The sequence below is a fragment of the Corvus brachyrhynchos genome, unplaced genomic scaffold, assembly GCF_000691975.1.
Source record: "Corvus brachyrhynchos isolate BGI_N302 unplaced genomic scaffold, ASM69197v1 scaffold408, whole genome shotgun sequence".
Lineage (NCBI taxonomy): Eukaryota > Metazoa > Chordata > Aves > Passeriformes > Corvidae > Corvus > Corvus brachyrhynchos.
The window spans coordinates 1,476,037-1,493,514 of NW_008239759.1; the positions used below are offsets into that span (position 1 = coordinate 1,476,037).

General features: G+C 39.6%; 1 protein-coding gene across 14 annotated transcripts in view; it reads left to right on the forward strand.

The window, feature by feature from the left end:
• The window catches only part of SEMA4D (semaphorin 4D), a 99,718-nt gene that overhangs the window by 58,579 nt on the left and 23,661 nt on the right, over positions 1–17,478 (forward strand). For 12 of the 14 annotated variants that reach the window (XR_001864757.1, XR_001864758.1, XR_001864759.1 and 9 more), the window contains 11 exons: positions 2,544–2,936; positions 5,239–5,384; positions 6,594–6,656; positions 8,969–9,067; positions 10,203–10,296; positions 11,237–11,350; positions 12,275–12,426; positions 13,645–13,820; positions 13,943–14,099; positions 14,895–15,117; positions 15,477–15,601. Coding sequence is in view for 11 of the 14 variants with exons in the window: in XM_017742732.1 (XP_017598221.1) it covers positions 2,843–2,936; positions 5,239–5,384; positions 6,594–6,656; positions 8,969–9,067; positions 10,203–10,296; positions 11,237–11,350; positions 12,275–12,426; positions 13,645–13,820; positions 13,943–14,099; positions 14,895–15,117; positions 15,477–15,601 (1,443 nt within the window). In the remaining 3 variants the exon portion in view is untranslated. The remainder of the gene's footprint in view (positions 1–2,543; positions 2,937–5,238; positions 5,385–6,593; positions 6,657–8,968; positions 9,068–10,202; positions 10,297–11,236; positions 11,351–12,274; positions 12,427–13,644; positions 13,821–13,942; positions 14,100–14,894; positions 15,118–15,476; positions 15,602–17,478) is intronic. The other 2 variants (XM_017742738.1, XM_008640169.2) reach the window with 1 other exon arrangement.

The following is a 17,478-nucleotide window of genomic DNA, read 5'->3' on the forward strand; positions in this document are numbered from 1 at the left end:
CTGAAAACATGCTGCCTTAAAAACCAAAACGCTTTACATGATGTGCTACAAACAGTTGCATTTGAGCCAAAGTGCTTACCAAGACAAAAAACAAATAGACAAAAATAGTCAAGTTACAGGTTCAGCTTGAGCAAGTTATAGCATTGTGTGGATTTTTTTCTTAGTAGACAAAAGATGTGTAGAAATAAATGAGATTTTGAATCTTTTAATCTTGCCTGTGATCATTTAATAAAGCAGGTGTAAACACTTAGGATGTAGTTGCTCATCTTCTACTCGGCTGCCTTAAGGTCCACTGGCTGCCCTTGCGACATCTTCCTTGCGTTTTCCTGCTTAAACCCAGGTCCTCCCAGAGGCATCTTGCCTGCACTAAGAGATGCTCATGCTGCAGCTTCACCATAGTCTTTTAACCTCTGTGTTTCTCAGGTACTGGCCCCTTCTTTTTTAATGTTACTAGCGATTTTGTAACCTTCTGTCATGGCTTGACGCTGGCTGGTTGCCAGGTGCCGACAAAAGCCACTTCCTTACTTTCTTCTGCAGCCGGACCAGAGAAGCAAAAATTTAACAAAAGGTTCATGGGTTGAGATAAGGATCAGGAGAGATCGCTCATCAAATACCACCAGGGCAAAACAGGCTCTAATTAGAGATAAGAATTGAAAACGTTTCTAACACAATCAGAACAAGATAATGGGAAGTAAAAAAAGCCCTTAAAAACAACTTCCCCTCCCCACTGCTTTCTCCTTTCCAAGCTCTACCTCCTGCCCCAGTGGTGCAAGGGGACAGCAAGTGGGGATTATGGTCAATTCATCACCCACGGTTTATCCCACTGCTCAGGGAGAGGAGTCATTCCCGTGCTGCACCGTGGGGTTCCTCTCACAGGAGACAGTTCTCCATGAACTTCTCCAACATGAATCCATCTCACAAGCAACAGCTCTCTGTGACCTGCTGCAGTGTGAGTCCATCCCACGGGCAACAGTCCTCCCAAAACTGCTGCGGCGTGGGTCACTCTTCCGTGGCGTGCAGTCCTTCAACTCCTTCAGGGACAGGCTGATTTAGCATAGGAGCAGAGTCCCTCTCTCCATGGATCTCCGACAGGGTCACAGCTTCCTATAGGCATCCACCTCCTCCAGCCTGGGGCTCCTCCATGGGCTGCAGGTGGATATCTACATCCCTATGGATCTCCACAGGCTGCAGGGGCACAGCTGCCTCACCATGTGCTGCACCAGAGGCTTCAGGGGAATCTGAGCTCCAGCACCTGGAGCAGCTCCTCCCCCTCCTTATCCCCTGACCTCGGTGTCTGCAGAGTTGTTCCTCTCACATGTTCTCACTCTGCTCTTTTCTGCTCAGAATTAAAACTGTGCCACTGCTTTTGTTTTGATTTCTTCTTAACTATGTTATCACAGAGGCATTATCACCATTTCTAACTGGGCCAGCCTTGGCCAATGGCATGTGTGTCTTTGGAGCTGCCAGGGGTTGGTTCTGCTGGACATGGTGGAAGCTTCTAGCAGCTTCTTCCAGGAGCCACCTCTGTAGCCCCCCTGCTAGCAAAACCAGGCCATGCAAAATCACTAGACCTTCACTTGCTCTCCTGCTGGATATCTAGGTATTACAGCTATCTTGCATTGTAGTTTGTGTCGTACTAGAGTCACCTCGGTGTCTCAGTGGTGGCACAGTGAAAATCTAGCATCTTGTGTACTCTGCTGCAAAGAACAGTGTGGTTTTTTTTCATCTCCACCCCAAGTGTACAGCCCTCAAAACCTATTTATGATCTAGTAATTGATGAATACACTCACTGCTTCTGGAGTCTTCACCTAGGAGTGGTTGTAGGAAGACAGAAGCGGTGGAGACTTGTGGAAGATGGTGTAGAAAGCAGTGAACAGTTTTATTTATTAGGACACACCTTTCTGAGTCTGAGAGTAACAGGTGACTCAGAGACACAATGGCTTTCATAGGACTACCTATGAAACTGCCTACACTACTGTTGAAGTGTTTTCTCCCTTTATTTTTGTATGCAGTGCATTAGCTCTTTGTGTCTGTAGGTGTATTTCTACCCCCTAAACATCTTGAGTGAGTTAGGAGCATTATAGAAAACTTCACTAAAAAAGACACTTCTGTAAGATCCCAACGATGGGAGGTACAGCAGATTTGTGTAACCATGCTCATTATTAGTGCTGTACTTCTCATGTTCTTTGCTCTCTGATCTTAGTCATAGTGATTTTTGTTATCTTTGTTTATTGCTTGTTAGAGAGATGGGATTTTCTTTGACACACTGTTGAAAGAATAGAGTCAAGTTTTGTGCATTAAACATAATGGACAATTCAAAGTATTTACACTTGGAATTCTAGATTGAAATGATTGCTTTCAATTGTTGCCTTTTTGCCATGTAATGTGTGTCTTTTTAAGATTATGGTTTTCACCAGTTAATACATTTTGTATCTAAATTAAGCTTTACAGACAGCTGTAGAACTAGTGCAAGATCAATGCTATTTTTGGCAGTATTTGGTTTGCTTTCTCTTTTACTTCTTACTTCCCTCCTCTGTCCACAGCATCATTTATTTCTCCAGCGAAACAGAAGAATGCACTCAGTCACACTTCTCAGCAACTCTGCAGCCTGTGGAGCGTGTGGGCAGTCTCTGTATGCAGCATCCTGGAAAATGTGTGTTCTCTTGAAGTGATCTGCTGAAAAGCACGTACTTGTACAGTTGTTCCAGCCTCCCTTGTTGCACTGCTCTCAAGGTCTGAAATGCCTTGTCTCTAATACTCCCTGGGATCTGCATTTCGTCTGCCAAAGAAACGCTACCTGCTGCAGTTACCCAGTGAACCCTGAAGAGCAAGGACACTGAAGATGGCCCTGTGTGCTTATTATGCAGTTTGGGGTTTGTTGCTAGAAGTGGCAGTAGCATTTGGCCCAGTACCAAGGATCACTTGGGAACACAAAGGTAAGAACAGAAATTTAAGTATTGTAATATGGGACATTGCCACATCCTCAGGGTTTCTGTGGGATTTGAAACTTATTGAGGCTTTAGGTTCTTTCAGCCAATTTGCTGTGAGTTTGATCAGGTGTTGCTGCTTTGCTCATCTTACAAAATGCTTAGGACCAGAACATTCAAAAGTCATTCAGGCACTGGGTTAACTGATTTTGGTTCCTTTAAGCAGCTTTGAAAACAGAACTTTTTAAAGGAGGAGTTCCAGATTCGGCTTTCTCAGCTGAAGAATATTGCAACTGAAACTTGTTTCAAGAGAAAACCTCAGTGGGTGTATTTTGTTTTAAACAAATTATTTTTGCCTGGAGTCTGAATACGTTAGCAAAATGCACCTCTCCTGCTAATAATCTATTTTGACACCAAGCCATCCTGAGCACTAAATAAATCACCAGGCAAAGGAAAAATCAGCATTTGGCCCTCTTCCGACAGCATTTTATGGTGTCTAGATATGAAAGTCTTTCACAGAACAGTGCTTTTCTTGCATTTGAAATTGCAGCACATATTCATAATCTTCCAATAAAATAATCAGGAGTGTGCAAATGCAGTGCAAAGAGAAGTAATAGAAATCAGAGGATCCGTTAACTTTTGGTTTAATAATTTAGCCTGGATCTGAAAAGAACTTTAGAGCAAAGACTGTAGAATAGTAATTTGCTGCATTTGTGTACATATGCATTTTTTTTCCCTGTTTTCTACTCCCACCCCCCCAATTCCCCACGTGGCATGGATGCTTTAAATAATAAGAGATTTTGTCTTTGGGTCCTTCTTTAATATTAGTAAGCAGCAATTGATTACTTATCCAACTGTGCAATAACTGTACAAACCCGAACAAATACATTGGTCATATAATGAAGCAATTTTAAATAAGGATATTAAATTCTGAGCAGACATTCTGTAGGAAAAGATAGATGGAGATTAAGAATGTAGTAGGAATAAGCAGATTATGAGATGACTGTAGGAAGTGTTTTTCCTGATTATTGGTATAGCAATTAATGAGTTGCTGATACAGCCTTTCAGAAAGGGTGGCCTAGCCAAGAGTTGTAGTTCCTGCTTAGACGCTTTGATGCTTCTATCTTGTAGTTAAAATTTGGCAAGTTGCTATTTAATGGTATGGTGAGGTACTGCTAACTCACATCCAAATTAGTCAGAATAAATGGAGTTTATTTTCATTCCTGGTATTTCTCTCTCGTCTGTCTGTTAAAGACTGTTGCATTGAAATGTTGGAAACCTACTTTGAATAGGAGAGGAAATTTAGTTCAGCGGAGTTGTATGAACCACTTTATCCATTTGGGGAAAATTTTCCTGCCAAGTAAAAGATTTCAAAATTCAGGCTTGAGAATCTAGTTTAAAATTTATGTTTCTGGAGTATTAAAGTTGAAAATGTGCAATTGCTAATGATAGGATTGGAAGTAATAGTACATTATTTTCATCTGTATCATAAAAAGCCATGCTTAATTAATCTTGTGTCTTCATGTACAAAAGCTTTCAGTCATTTTTATATTATAGTTGTACACTCAGAGAAAATACTCTTTTGTATTAGTCAGTTTGTGTCATCTTTCTCCAAGCCATTCTGGTCCATTCTGTATGCTTCCTCATTCCACTGCCTTTTCTCTCGTACCTCCCGCTTTTTCTTGTCTTATTTCTATTCATCTTGATTTTTTCCCTCATGTTGTTATTTTGTGTGTATGTTATGTATTTCATCTCTGGTTTTCACTTCACAATCAACTGCAAATGATTTGTTATTTGCTCCTGTGTTTGCTTCTGTGTCTTCTTTCTGTTATGTCAGTGTGCTGAAGTGTTGTCTTAAGGTGTAGAATATTTTGTAAGATTTGTTAAGGGTGGTTGCAAGGGATGTGGTGACTGGCCTGATTTTCCACAGTAGATTGGTATGTGGAAAGGAAAAGGTGAGAAACAACCTGACAGTGGATGTGGAAAATGGAAGTTTAGAAAAAGTAGGTAGAAAAAAAAAATGAAGGAAGAAGTGAGTTATAGGGATCACCACAAGAGGAGATATTTAAGCATTGGAAATTGAATGAGAAAGTCGGGAAAGGTGATTTTGATGTTGTTGGAAGCTGCTGTTTCTGCTGAATCTAGCTTCTGAGGGGTCCCTTGTTTTCTACAGAGGTTGTCTGAATTAACCTTTGTTGTTTTCAAGTTATCCAACAGCTGTTAGACAACTTAGAAAAAATGACTCATAAGCTTGACCCTAAGTGATTGTGTTTCTTCATGAGGTGCTGTTTTTTTTTTTCCATTTCAACAGAGGTCCAGCTAATACATTTTAATGAATCAAAAGTGTCAAACTATTCAACCTTGCTGTTAAGTGAAGACAAAAATGTTCTATATGTAGGAGCCAGGGAAGTGATCTTTGCCTTAAACGCAGTGAATATTGCTGAGAAGCAGCACGAGGTATGCCTTTTAATATGTTATCCTCCATGTAGAAATTGTACTCCAAATTTGACTTAATTTCCTTATGTCAGTAGGATTGCATTTTAGGCAAATAGGTAAAAGAGAATATAAAAGAGAAATAAAACGAAATTACTCTGTATGGTCTACTCCAGTATTGTTTCTGGAAGATTTTACAGAGTAATAGAGAGTAAGAAAGGAGAAGCTGGATATAAACAAGTAATTAGAGGTCTCCTTGGGTATTTTCTTCTTGGGGGCAGGATGCTGGACGAGAGGGACTGTGGGTATCATCTGTAGCAGTAGTTCTTACACATTTTCTTAGTATCAGGAGTGGGCCATCTTCTGTTAATCTGAGTCAAAAAGTAATCTGAAAAAAGAAACAAAGTTGGGGCTTGCTCAGTTGTAGCTGGCTGCAGATGTGCTGCAAATGAAGGCCCCATCCTTTCAGTCTCATCTTCTGTTTGTGTCTAGGTGTGTCTGCACAGCAAGTGGAGGTGCAGACAGGTCTGATCTAGCTTGCTCAGAGAAGTACTTTGAATATTCTGGTGCTGGTTTCTCTAAGTAGATTAGCCCAGGCAGAAGTCTGCTAATGTTATATTGCTTCCAGGTCCTTCCCAGGCTCCTGCTTTTCATCACATCAGCAACACAGGCTGACATGTACAGGTGCAGCATGAACTCCCACCCAGGGTGCTTTGGAAGATGCTCATATGATTTTTAATCTGAAGACCATGTTAATGGGTGGTGGTGGGCACTTTTACCAGCATATAAAACATAGCTGTAAATTTGTACTCAGTATAGTGTTAATTAGTCCAGTAAATTTTCTTTGATTCCTTTCCCCAAAGTGTTTTTTATTCAAGTGTTAATGAAATAGAGATGTACTTTAACTTGGAAAAAAACACTTAAACCAGTTACAGTTGCATTTGCCTAATGCACATGGTAATGAACAGTTCATTAGCAATTTGTGGAGAATCGTCATTATGAACCCAGAAGATGGTAGTTTAGTTCTGCTTAAGGGACATGGATTTGAAAGTGTCACATCCCTGGGAAAAAATGGCTTTGAACCTTGCAATCCGACTTGCAAAATGTCTTGAATTTGCTCTAGACAGTATTAGGATTGTCTTTTATTGTGTGTGTTACTGCAAGGTTTTCAGACCTTGCATTGAATTAAAGTGCTTCGAATGTGCTTTTTTTGTTGCATGTTTTTTCACTTAGTTACACTGGAAGGTCACAGAAGATAAAAGGACTAAATGTGCAGTCAAGGGCAAATCAGAACAGGTATGTACTTTTATTGAACTTTGAGAAAGATCTTGCACATTTTACTTCAAGAGGAGTGACGTTAAAAGAAGAAAGTCTCCAACTGTGTGAAATTAAAATTTCAAAACAATCACCTAAATTTTTTTAATTAAGTTGAGCGTTAGAAACTGCAGCATGCTTAGTCTTTTTTTTTTTTAATTCTTAGTTTATTCTTTTTGTTGTTGAATATTTTTTGAATGTTTGAAAATCTGAACACACCCTGATGTGTGCTTAATGTTAGTGGTTTTCCATTAAGACAATAAACCAGTATTGCTTTCACTGAAGTAATTGATAGCAACTGTTGTGTTTTGTTATTGCAGTAATTCCTTCACAGCATTTGATTTTACAGAGTGAATGATTAATTTTTGCTTTAGGGCATAGGAGTTTTTTATTAGGCCAGTGTATTTTTTTCACTGACTCTGTATATGTGTGTTGGGTTGCTTGGTGGGTGTGCCCCTTGTGGTGTGACTCAGACAGTTCCCCAGCGCTGGAGCAGCCAGACCTCCTGTCAGCTGGGCAGGGTTCCGTGGTGTTTCTGGGACCCACAGACTCCTCATGAGTGCCAGGGCACAGGCTGGCCTGCTCATTTGCCTCTCTGTGGAGATGGTTTACTTGAGGTAGTTTACTGTATGTGGATGTACCTTTCTGTTGTGTAACACCACTTCATTTAATGATGCAGTAAAGCAAGGATTTGCTGGGCCTTTAGCACAGGTTTGAAAGTAGAAGTCTGCAAGTCCTGTGAATACAAAAAGCAGATCTACTGTGTGCTTGGAGGGATGTGATCCTTGAATATGCAGCCCGTTTGGTACGCACTGTTAAAAAACCCCAAATGCTGCGTCCAGGGCTGATGATTGTCCTGCAGTCATGTGGTTCATCAGGGTGGGAGTGGACTATCTCCCTTTGACTAGCTACTTCTTTTCCTTGACTGACCACTGATGACCATCAGTACATTGTTCGAACACGAGGTGTGACAGATATTTAAGGTTTCCTCCTTGTCTACCTCTTCAGGATGGGATCAGAGAATACTATTTTTGTTTTCCTGTTCAGCTGGGGTTGCTGCTGATAATACTGACATACATCCATGACGAATATGGGATATGAGTTCCTCCTATGCATGAGCATACGTTTAGCAGACTTGTGTGTGAATCCCCACAAGACCTCTCAAAAATTACTGGTGGGGTATATTAGACCCCATAAATATGTACTTCGACTGAGCTCTGAATTTATTTTCTTTTATTTTCTCCTGCTCCCAGTTTAGCAACTCACACTTATTACCAGTCATACTTTTTCCTCACTGTACTTCTAACCTCCGAGTAGTTGTATTTATGTTGAGCCATGATGTTTTGCACAGTACAATAGTTTCAAAAGGGTCAAGGAATTAAGCTACTACTGCTATTTCTTACACTTAAATGGGCAGTTCTCTCCCCCACCCATCAGCACCATGCTGTATAATGCCAGCAGAAAGCATTCATACAGCTGCTCAGGGGCCTCATCTGGCAGAAAACTGGTTTTACACTCTTCCCTCCTGCAGTGTTTTCCCACACAGTCAGAGAAATACTTAGTTTGTCTTGTAAGAAGGAATAGTAAGGTCAGTGCTTAAGCTTGCTTAAGAAGTTCATGGAGTAGCAGTTCAGTGGAGGGATCTGGCAGTGTACCAGCAAGAGTTAAGGGGTATTGTCAAAACTGTTTTCCCTCTCTTTAAGTGGATGTTTAGAGTTGTTTCACTTCATTATTATTAAGAATTTTTATTGTATCCTTCATTAAGGGTTTTGCTCAAACTCCTTGTTCTATTTCAGACCAAAAGATACTAAGGAGCTTCCTTAGATGATATCAAGGACTGGAAAAAAAGAAAAAGGATGGCTATAAGTGACAAAGCTTTGTAGCTAATTTAAGGGTATTAGAGGTTTTGCGCTTAAGATACAGCCTTGGCTGTCACTGTTTCATCTAGGTGTACAAGGGATGACAAAGTCTAAAACTCACTCAGTGTTTAACTAGTTGTTCCCATGGACTTGGACGTGTGTTTGGAGCTTGTCCTTCCATAAAACAGCTTGGGGTGGACCCTGCTGAGCATGCTATCCTGCTAGGACACTGAGGTAGCTGGAACACTACTGGCTGTAGGAAGCCACCTGCTTCTGGAGCTGTAGGGACATGGCATCCCAGTGTCACCCATGTGTCACCTGGGCTTGCTGGTGTGATGTGGCATAAGAAGTGGCAATGGACAACGTTGTTTGTTTATGTTGGAATGTAGAAGCTATGGTTTATCAGACTAGTCCTTTCCTCATCCTCTATTACAGACAGAGTGTCGTAATTATGTGCGCGTCTTGCAACAGCTGAATGATACTTTTCTCTACGTGTGTGGAACTAATGCATTTCAGCCAACATGTGATTACCTGGTAAGAAATGTACATGTGTTTTGACCCAGCAACAGCTGTAACTTAAAAGCAACTCAGATAGAAAATGAGTTAGTCTCCATTTCCAAAATTGTTGCATCTTCACTGCTGGCTGTATGGTTAGGAGCATTTATTTCACTGTCCCATCATAATGGGAGAGTATGGAAATAAACGGTGCTGCTCCTTTTTCAGAGCACTTAATGAGTTACTGATTCATCTTGTCTAACTGCAGATTTACTTTTTCTTAGCTTTTATACTTCTTTATGCATTGTGCATTAGCATGAAACCAGTTACTGAAACTAAAATTACATTGTTTGCCACTTCCCATTACCAAATCTCCCTGAAATTTCTCAGATTCCTGTCTCTGCTTGTCTCTGCTCCTGGCTGTGCCTAAGACTTGTAGTGCTGAATCCTTCAAACTGAAGTCTTGGCACAAAATTAAAACTCCCTTTTCTCGCTGCTGACTCTTGTATCATTTTCCTTACTGCAGCTCTTAGTAATTCAAAAATTGAGAAATCCTGTAATTCTTTGTGTCTTTAGCTTCTAGTACCTTCATTACATAGTATAACTGATTACTTCCCCAGGACTGTGTCTACATTTCAGCTTTCTGATCCTCATTCTCTTGATTTGTAAGGGATTTATAAAGTAGCAGCCAAAGTGCTCTGTTGCTTTTTAAAGCGTAGTTGGATTACACCATATCTCACAAATTTAACATCATCTCAGAAAGTTGCTTAATCCATCTCAGAAAGCCTTTTTGATTTCTAAGACTCTCTGTTTTTTTCAGGCTAATTGAATACTTACAAGTTCTTTCTGTGTATCAGTTAACTTCTCTGCCTTTCCTGCTGTCTAGCTTTTTTGGGTACTCTTTCTTGAGGTCTGTCTGGATTTAACTTTTCATCTTTTGCTCTTTTCTGCTTCCACCCTCACAAAATTACAGGAACACATTTCCTCTCTGTCTTTGGGACTTGATAAGATTTTCTGAAAACACATATGCCTTCTATAATTTCACACAAAATGCCTTTGATGCTGGAAGTTGATGATATAGCCCATTATTTAGTGTTTAGTTTTTAGCTAACTTTGCACAAGTTGAGTGGCTGAAAGAAAAAAGTGCTAACAGTTATTTTGTGATTTTCAACAGAATTTAATTTCATTTGAACTTGGAGGTAAAAATGAGGATGGTAAGGGCAGATGTCCATTTGATCCTGCTCAAAGCTACACATCTGTTATGGTTGGTAAGTTCAGACTTTGCATCCTGGTTCTTATGTTTAAAAATGTTCTGTCTTTTCCACTGTCACTCTCACTGTAATTATCAAAACAGTAGCTTGCGTCTCTATTTTTTTGTCTTTATTGTGTATCTATATAGACATTAAAATACTTACGTAGTCACCCTAAGCATGTTCTTTAAAAGGAGAACTTCAAACTCATGGTTGTTTTGGAAGCAACTTCTAAAATACCAGTCTTCAAACTGTATTTCTAGACGTTAAACATACTTAGTCCAGATAGTCTAAATGTATTTAGACTGCCCTTGTAGTATCAATTACTGTAATTTCAGTAAATATAGCAAGTAGTATTGTTAGCTGTCCTGAAGGCATGCAGCAGAATAGGGAAGTGAGATACTTTTTGCAAGTGTACTTACTGCATGGAAAGACACCACTGAATCTTAATTTGGGGAAGCCAGAATTTGTGGCTTTACCTGCGTGTCTCAAGATCAGAAGAGAGAAGCTCAATATAGCATGAAACAGGAAATGAGAACAATAGAACATGCTCCCTGCATTGTGCCTAAATTCATACAAGTTGAATTTGAGTAATGGTGGCATAGAAAGAGAGGAAAATAATTCCAGACTTCTGATGCATTTAAGTAAATTTGCATGTTTTAACTTAAACTGTAGGTTTTCATGGTAAGTGTTAAGGTACCACAAAAACAACATTGACTTTTGTCAGTTCTCATGTTAGAGCAGTAGTAACAATAAACCCAAGTGTGGAAAAGTGTTAGGCTTGAGAATGATTGGCAGAAATGTAAACATAAAAGACATGTGTAGGGCAATTCAGAGGAAATCCGTGTTTACCTTTTCTTGTGGGAAGTTAAAACATATATATAGACTTACAAAATATTTATGTACCCTTTATGGTATCCAGTCCATAAGTTCTAACATACTTGGTTTTGTGTTGAAGATGAGGAGCTTTATTCTGGGACTTCTTACAATTTCTTGGGAAGTGAACCTATTATTTCACGGCACTCTCATCAGAGCCCTCTGAGAACAGAGTATGCAATTCCTTGGCTTAATGGTAAGTGGGCATGAGAACTGGCTCAAACAAGTTACTTTTCCTTTTTCAACATCACACGTACAGGGTCTAAGTGTCTGACCCTGGGTAAGGAGTAATTGTCTGGTATCTCAAAGAGATGGATTTTGTTATACTGGCATACACTATGAGTGTGTGCCCTCATGCATGCCATCAAGAGACTTTATTTTGAAATTTCAGGATTTCTATCAGCATTGGTCATGAAAACAGCTTCCGAATATACACGCTTCAACTTGACATTAACAGTTTATCTCTTACGTGCTTGTTCATCTGTGCAATAATGCAGCTTAGTTATGATATGGTAAGGAATGGAATGGTTTTGGTCTTGAATTGGTTCTCAAATTGAGATGATCATGGTTCCTGATGCTTTTTAAGTACCTCAGTTTCAAAATTCACTGAGTTTTGTGAATGCTCAGAGGTTTGAGGCTTTGTACCAAAAGGACCAAAGTCATGATCACTGTCCAAAAAGCACAGGATTCTGAGTTTTGTAATACATATTGTAATGGCACTGTCATTTCAGTGCTTCAGCTAATAGCTGAAATAGAGGAGAAGCAGGCAAGGGAAGGTTACCTCTCCAGGCCCATTAGAAAACCACATTTGAGTGTGGACTGAAGAGTGCTGAAGTAATGAGCTGTCAGATCATAGAGATCTCTCAGGTATCTTAGTGCTTTCACATAAGTTTTATGGGGCTTGGGTTTTTTTTTCTGTTTCTGGTAGGTTTTTGGTGGTTTGGTGTTTTTTAGAAATCCTATTCATGTTATGAGCAGCAAACTGTGTAAGCAGGTCAGTGAGTGGAGAGGAGGGAAATGCAGTGTGGAGTTTGGGTGAGACACAGCTTCTGAGGGTCTTTGAGGGGATCAAGTTAGTAGTCACATATGTAATAGAAAATTCTTCTGTTTGTATCTGTAGAGCCCAACTTTGTTTTTGCTGATGTGATAAGAGCAGATCCAAACAGCACAGATGGAGAAGACGACAAGATATACTTCTTTTTCACTGAGGTGTCTGTGGAGTATGAATTTGTTGGAAAATTGATGATACCAAGAATAGCTAGAGTATGCAAGGTGGGAGATAGTTCAGTTTACTTTATCTCTTAGAATCTTGTGTGTGCGTGTTAAAAAGCATTCATTATTGTGGACTTCCTGCCAGGTAAATGGAGATGTTTGAGTTCAGGGAATCTTAATCAATGAGCAGTTCTAAGAAAGCCTAGTGGCTGCTTTGTAAATAAATACTTGATCTAATTTTGCACAGTTGTAAGATTTCAGTACATCTGAAGGTTCTGCTCTTCTCTGGGAGAAAACAAAACAACCATGACAAAACCCAGCAACAGAAAAAGTGTCGCCCCAGTTTTCTTTGTAATTTTTTTTAAACAAGTACAGCTCCCTGTGAAGAAGTGACTTTGGTTGGAGCTGAGCAGACAGGATATGTGTCAGGTGACTTTGAAGTAGCTGTGTGCAAGCGAAACTGTAGCTGTGTCCACAGCAAAATATTTCTTGACTGTGGTGTAGCCGATGGTACTTCTGTGAAGCTGCTACAGCTGCCAGAGCCTGAGGGGAAATGGTCACCAGCAGCCTGATTCTGTCACACTTGCTGTGCTTAAACCTCAGTGTGTTAAGCTGATTCAAGTACATCCTCAGAAGTGCTGGTTAAAAGTCTTGCTGATTAAAGTTTTTTTCAGTAGAAAATGTTTATTTAACAAAAACTTTTTCAGTGGAATGTATCAATTTCCTTTTTTTTTCCAACAGGAAATTTATCTGGCTGTTTCATTTTTATGAGGTTGAAAGTTTTGACTTTACTGTTTTGTATTTAAACAGGGAAGTCAAAACATCAATAACAAGTTAGTGCCCTTAAGATTTCCATTAAACAAGGAGCTGGAGGCAGGTTTAGATGGGGCTTATTGTTGTGGCACTCTGTCCACTGACAGCTTGTGCACACTTTAAAAGGGGAGTATTGTGGAATATGAGAGCTTCATTTATTATATTAGTATATATTTCAGACTGTTGTTTGAAATAGAAATCAGTGGCAGATTGCAAATCTGTAAGCATTTATACTTAACTGTTATAATAAATCTTGTAGATTTCCTTTAATACATTGCATACACCATTGGATAATGAATGGAAATATTAAATGGAAATATTAATAGTGATGCAATTTGCCCTTTTATAAGAGAAGTATCAGAGCTACATCTCAAATATCAAATATAGCAATGGTTTTTAAATGCAAAAATGCTGCTAGTTCTCCTCACAAACACTTTTTTTTTTTTTTTTTTTTAATATCATAAGAGGGACCAAGGAGGATTAAGGACCTTGCAGAAAAAATGGACTTCCTTTCTCAAGGCCAGACTGATTTGTACCATCCCTGATAAGAATTTAATTTTCAATGTTATCAATGATGTTTTTATTCTCAAATCTCCAACTTTGAAGGAACCAGTGATATATGGAGTCTTCACCCCGCAGCTGTAAGTGTGGTATAGCCTTTTCCTGGATAAATTCCTTTAATCTCAATTCGTTACTACAAGAAAATAGTAATTACTCCTATGTTTTGTTGGGGTTTTTTCCTAATTTCTTCCTGAACTTACAGGAATAATGTGGGGTTGTCAGCAGTGTGTGCGTACAATCTGTCTACTGTAGAAGAGGTTTTCTCAAAAGGAAAATACATGCAGAGTGCTACAGTAGAACAGTCTCACACAAAGTGGGTACGATACAATGGGGAAATTCCTAATCCTCGACCTGGTGCGGTAAGTTTCTGTAATCTTGGATCTGATGACTTTTTTAATGCTCAGTAGTGAACAGACTAGGCATTAGTTACTAGACATTAGTAACCTACTAATGATTCATTTGTTTGCCCTCACCTGGTTACTTCTTGTAAAAACTTTGTAGAAAAACACTCAAGTGTTCTGAACTTTTTATCTGGGAATCAAAGTCTTTGGGTTTTGGGTTTTTGAAATTTAGAATTAAGTTATTTTCTGGTTTTGTATTTCATTATTTCATTAATTATCTTCTCATTGGGAAATAGAATTCAGTTTACACTGGCAACATCATATACTTTTTAGTTCAGATGAAAAGAAATACAGCAACTGTTGCGTTGTCACAGTAGAATCAGCAGGTTTATCCAATGTAGTGCACTGCTTTGCAAACTCAAACTTTCCTAGTGCTGGGTCTCCTTCCAACTTTTCTTACTTCCTTACGTTCCTTACAATCGTATTGTTGCTAGTGCTTAAAGAAGTGATGGTTAAAAGTACTGAAAATGCACGAGAGCACAGGAGGAATATTTTCCTAGAATATGTTTTGTACCAAAACAAAAACGTAGTCCAAAACTCAGGGGTTAGTACATCCCTGAAGCCAAAGTGCAGTGAGACCTGAGAACCTTCCTTGCTACAATGAGAATAGTGTACAGGTGTGGTTACTGGCCAAAATAATGTGGAGAAGAAAATGCATACAGCTGCTGTTAATTGTCTTTATTTTGTACAAGTAAATGATACAATTTGGTTGTCTTTTTTCCTTTTTCACCCCCTCCTTGTCCCCCCTTCTAGTGTATAAACAATGAAGCCAGAGCATCAAACTACATGAGTTCTCTGAATTTACCAGACAAAACATTGCAGTTTGTTAAAGATCATCCTCTGATGGATGACTCAGTGACCCCAATGGGAGACAGACCTCGGCTAGTAAAGCGAGATGTGAAGTACACACAGATTGTAGTTGACAGAGTCAGAGTACTCAATGGCACCATCTATGATGTTATGTTCATTGGTACAGGTGAGTTCTACAAAACACCTGTTTCTGGTGTTTTCACACCAGCTGATGTAAAAAGTAAGATGCCGCAGTAAGTGGACAATCTTAGGTGCTTTAAAAAAGTATCACGGGAAAAGAACTGCAAAGCTTCAACGAGTTCAGCAAAACCACACATTATAATCCCCAACTGGTCATTTTGTGTACCAAAATGTTATTTCTTGCTCAGAGGTCCTGATGATGGCAAGTTTAATGGTTGCCTTTGACACAGAGTCAAAGCTGAACAGCAAGCAAATTATTGAGACAACTTGTAGCAATTGTGCAGGCTTTTTTCCTGCCTTTTTATTTCAAGGATCTTACTTAAACATATTTCTCTGTTGTTTCAGATCGAGGAGCCCTGCACAAAGCTATCAGCTATGAAAATGGAATGCATATTATTGAAGAAACACAGGTTTTTCCAAATTTTGAACCAGTCCAAACTCTCGTGCTTTCATCCAAAACAGTAAGTGGTGTAAGCATCACAGCATTCATCTCATTTTGTTCTTTCACAAAACTTTTTTTTTTACCACTTTTGCGGCCCTGTGACAAGAAACAATCACTGTGCATAGAGCCAAAGGCTGCATTTGTAACTCACCATGCTGCAGCAATCACGTATTGCCTGCTGTGTTTCAGTATGTTTGGTAGGTGGCAAGCTTCTGAAGCTATGTGGACATGGGGAAGGGCCAGGGGAGCACAGGTGTGCAGGTCTTCGCTTGGTTTGCATGTGCAAAAGCTGGAAACTGTAAAGTGATTTAAGATACCAGATTTCAGTAATGGAGTAATGTAAAAGACCTGACCCCTTGTGGCCACTGTAGATTTGTGAGGAAAAATCTCTGGGGTTAAGGTTAGAGGAGTGGTGTGTGGTTTTGAGGAAATACACCTAAGAAGAGAGAACGTCTTCTAGCACAGAGACTCATAATTGTGTAGCTAATTGATTTCTGCCGTCCCAAATCTCACAGACTCCTGCATGCTGGATGAGTTGTGAGAGCAGTCACGTTGCTGCAGCTGTGGGTGAGGACCTCTGGTGAGGTCCTGTCTGCCCAGTGGGGCACCAGCTGCAGCTGAGTGGCACAAGACCTGCTGCAGGCTCCAAACCTGGCAGCTGTCGTGCACCATTCATCAGTTGCTTGGTTTAATCCTGGAGGGGTTTTGTGACAGTAGGAGGATAATCACTGTGTGTAGTTTGTTCATGAGTTAGGTTTCTGGCCCTAGTTACTCAAACCTTCAGATCCATGAATGTATCTGTCTATGCCTAAAGTCACTTGTAGCATCAGTGAGATTTTCTGGGTTTCATAAGGAATGAATGCCTCTTTGGAAGCATCTAGGAGTAATACCAGCCTTTAGTAGCTACATAGTGATCCATAAGTGCTCTGCAGCTTAGGGATTTAGGAATACTTTGAAACAGCTTTTATTTTTGTGTGATATTTAATAAAATGTTGCATATCAACATGATCAGCTCAGTGGAACAAAGCTTTATGCCATAATTTTTACGAGCTCATCCTGCACACTTACTTACCCGTTCATGCTTATAATAGAAAGAAAGGACAGAGTATGTTTTTGCTAGACAAATGAAAATGAGGATTAAAACCATCTGTGCTTAGTTTTCCGTAAACGTGCTTGTATTATTTTTGTATGATACATCACACTAATCACACTTGTGTATGTGTAGATATACATTATTTTATTTGTATTTATTATTGTATTTGTTAAGCAAATAAGTATTTGCTTAATGTGCAAAGAAAGTTTCAAATTACTTGCTTTGACAGGAAGTTTCAGACTTTTCCCTGTCATAAAAGACAGTGGTAGATAGCTCTTCTAATAAATATGCTAATACACATTTTTCTAATTGTGGGATCATTCCTACACTTCCTCAATTATGATTTGCCCATTTCAGGGGAGTGCAAAGAAAGAAATGGGCCTTAAGCCTGATACCAAAGACACATCATGTAGCAGTTTCAGCACACACTTGGTAGTGAAGACTAGTGTAGAAATACTGGTAGTGTAGAAAAATTGAATTTATTCGCTCTGGGTCCAGGTGCCGTATGCTCAGTTCCTCAAGGATATCCAGAAAGGGGACAGTAGAAGGCATAGCACAGAGACTGCATAGGGAATGCTCTGTCTTTTCACAGAGAAACTTTTCTCAGAGCTTGGAATTGAAATAAAACACTGCTTCCTGCATTGTCACAGTGGAGAGTAACAGTTTGTATCTTCTGCAAGGGAACATCTCCATGTTGCAAGTATAATTGTTGACGCATAAAACTAAACCCTGAAGTAATGCTGCCCAGTACATTCCTGTAAAACCAGAGGTCCTTTTCAGTGATGAGAAGTGGGAGGCCAGGTGCCAGAGCC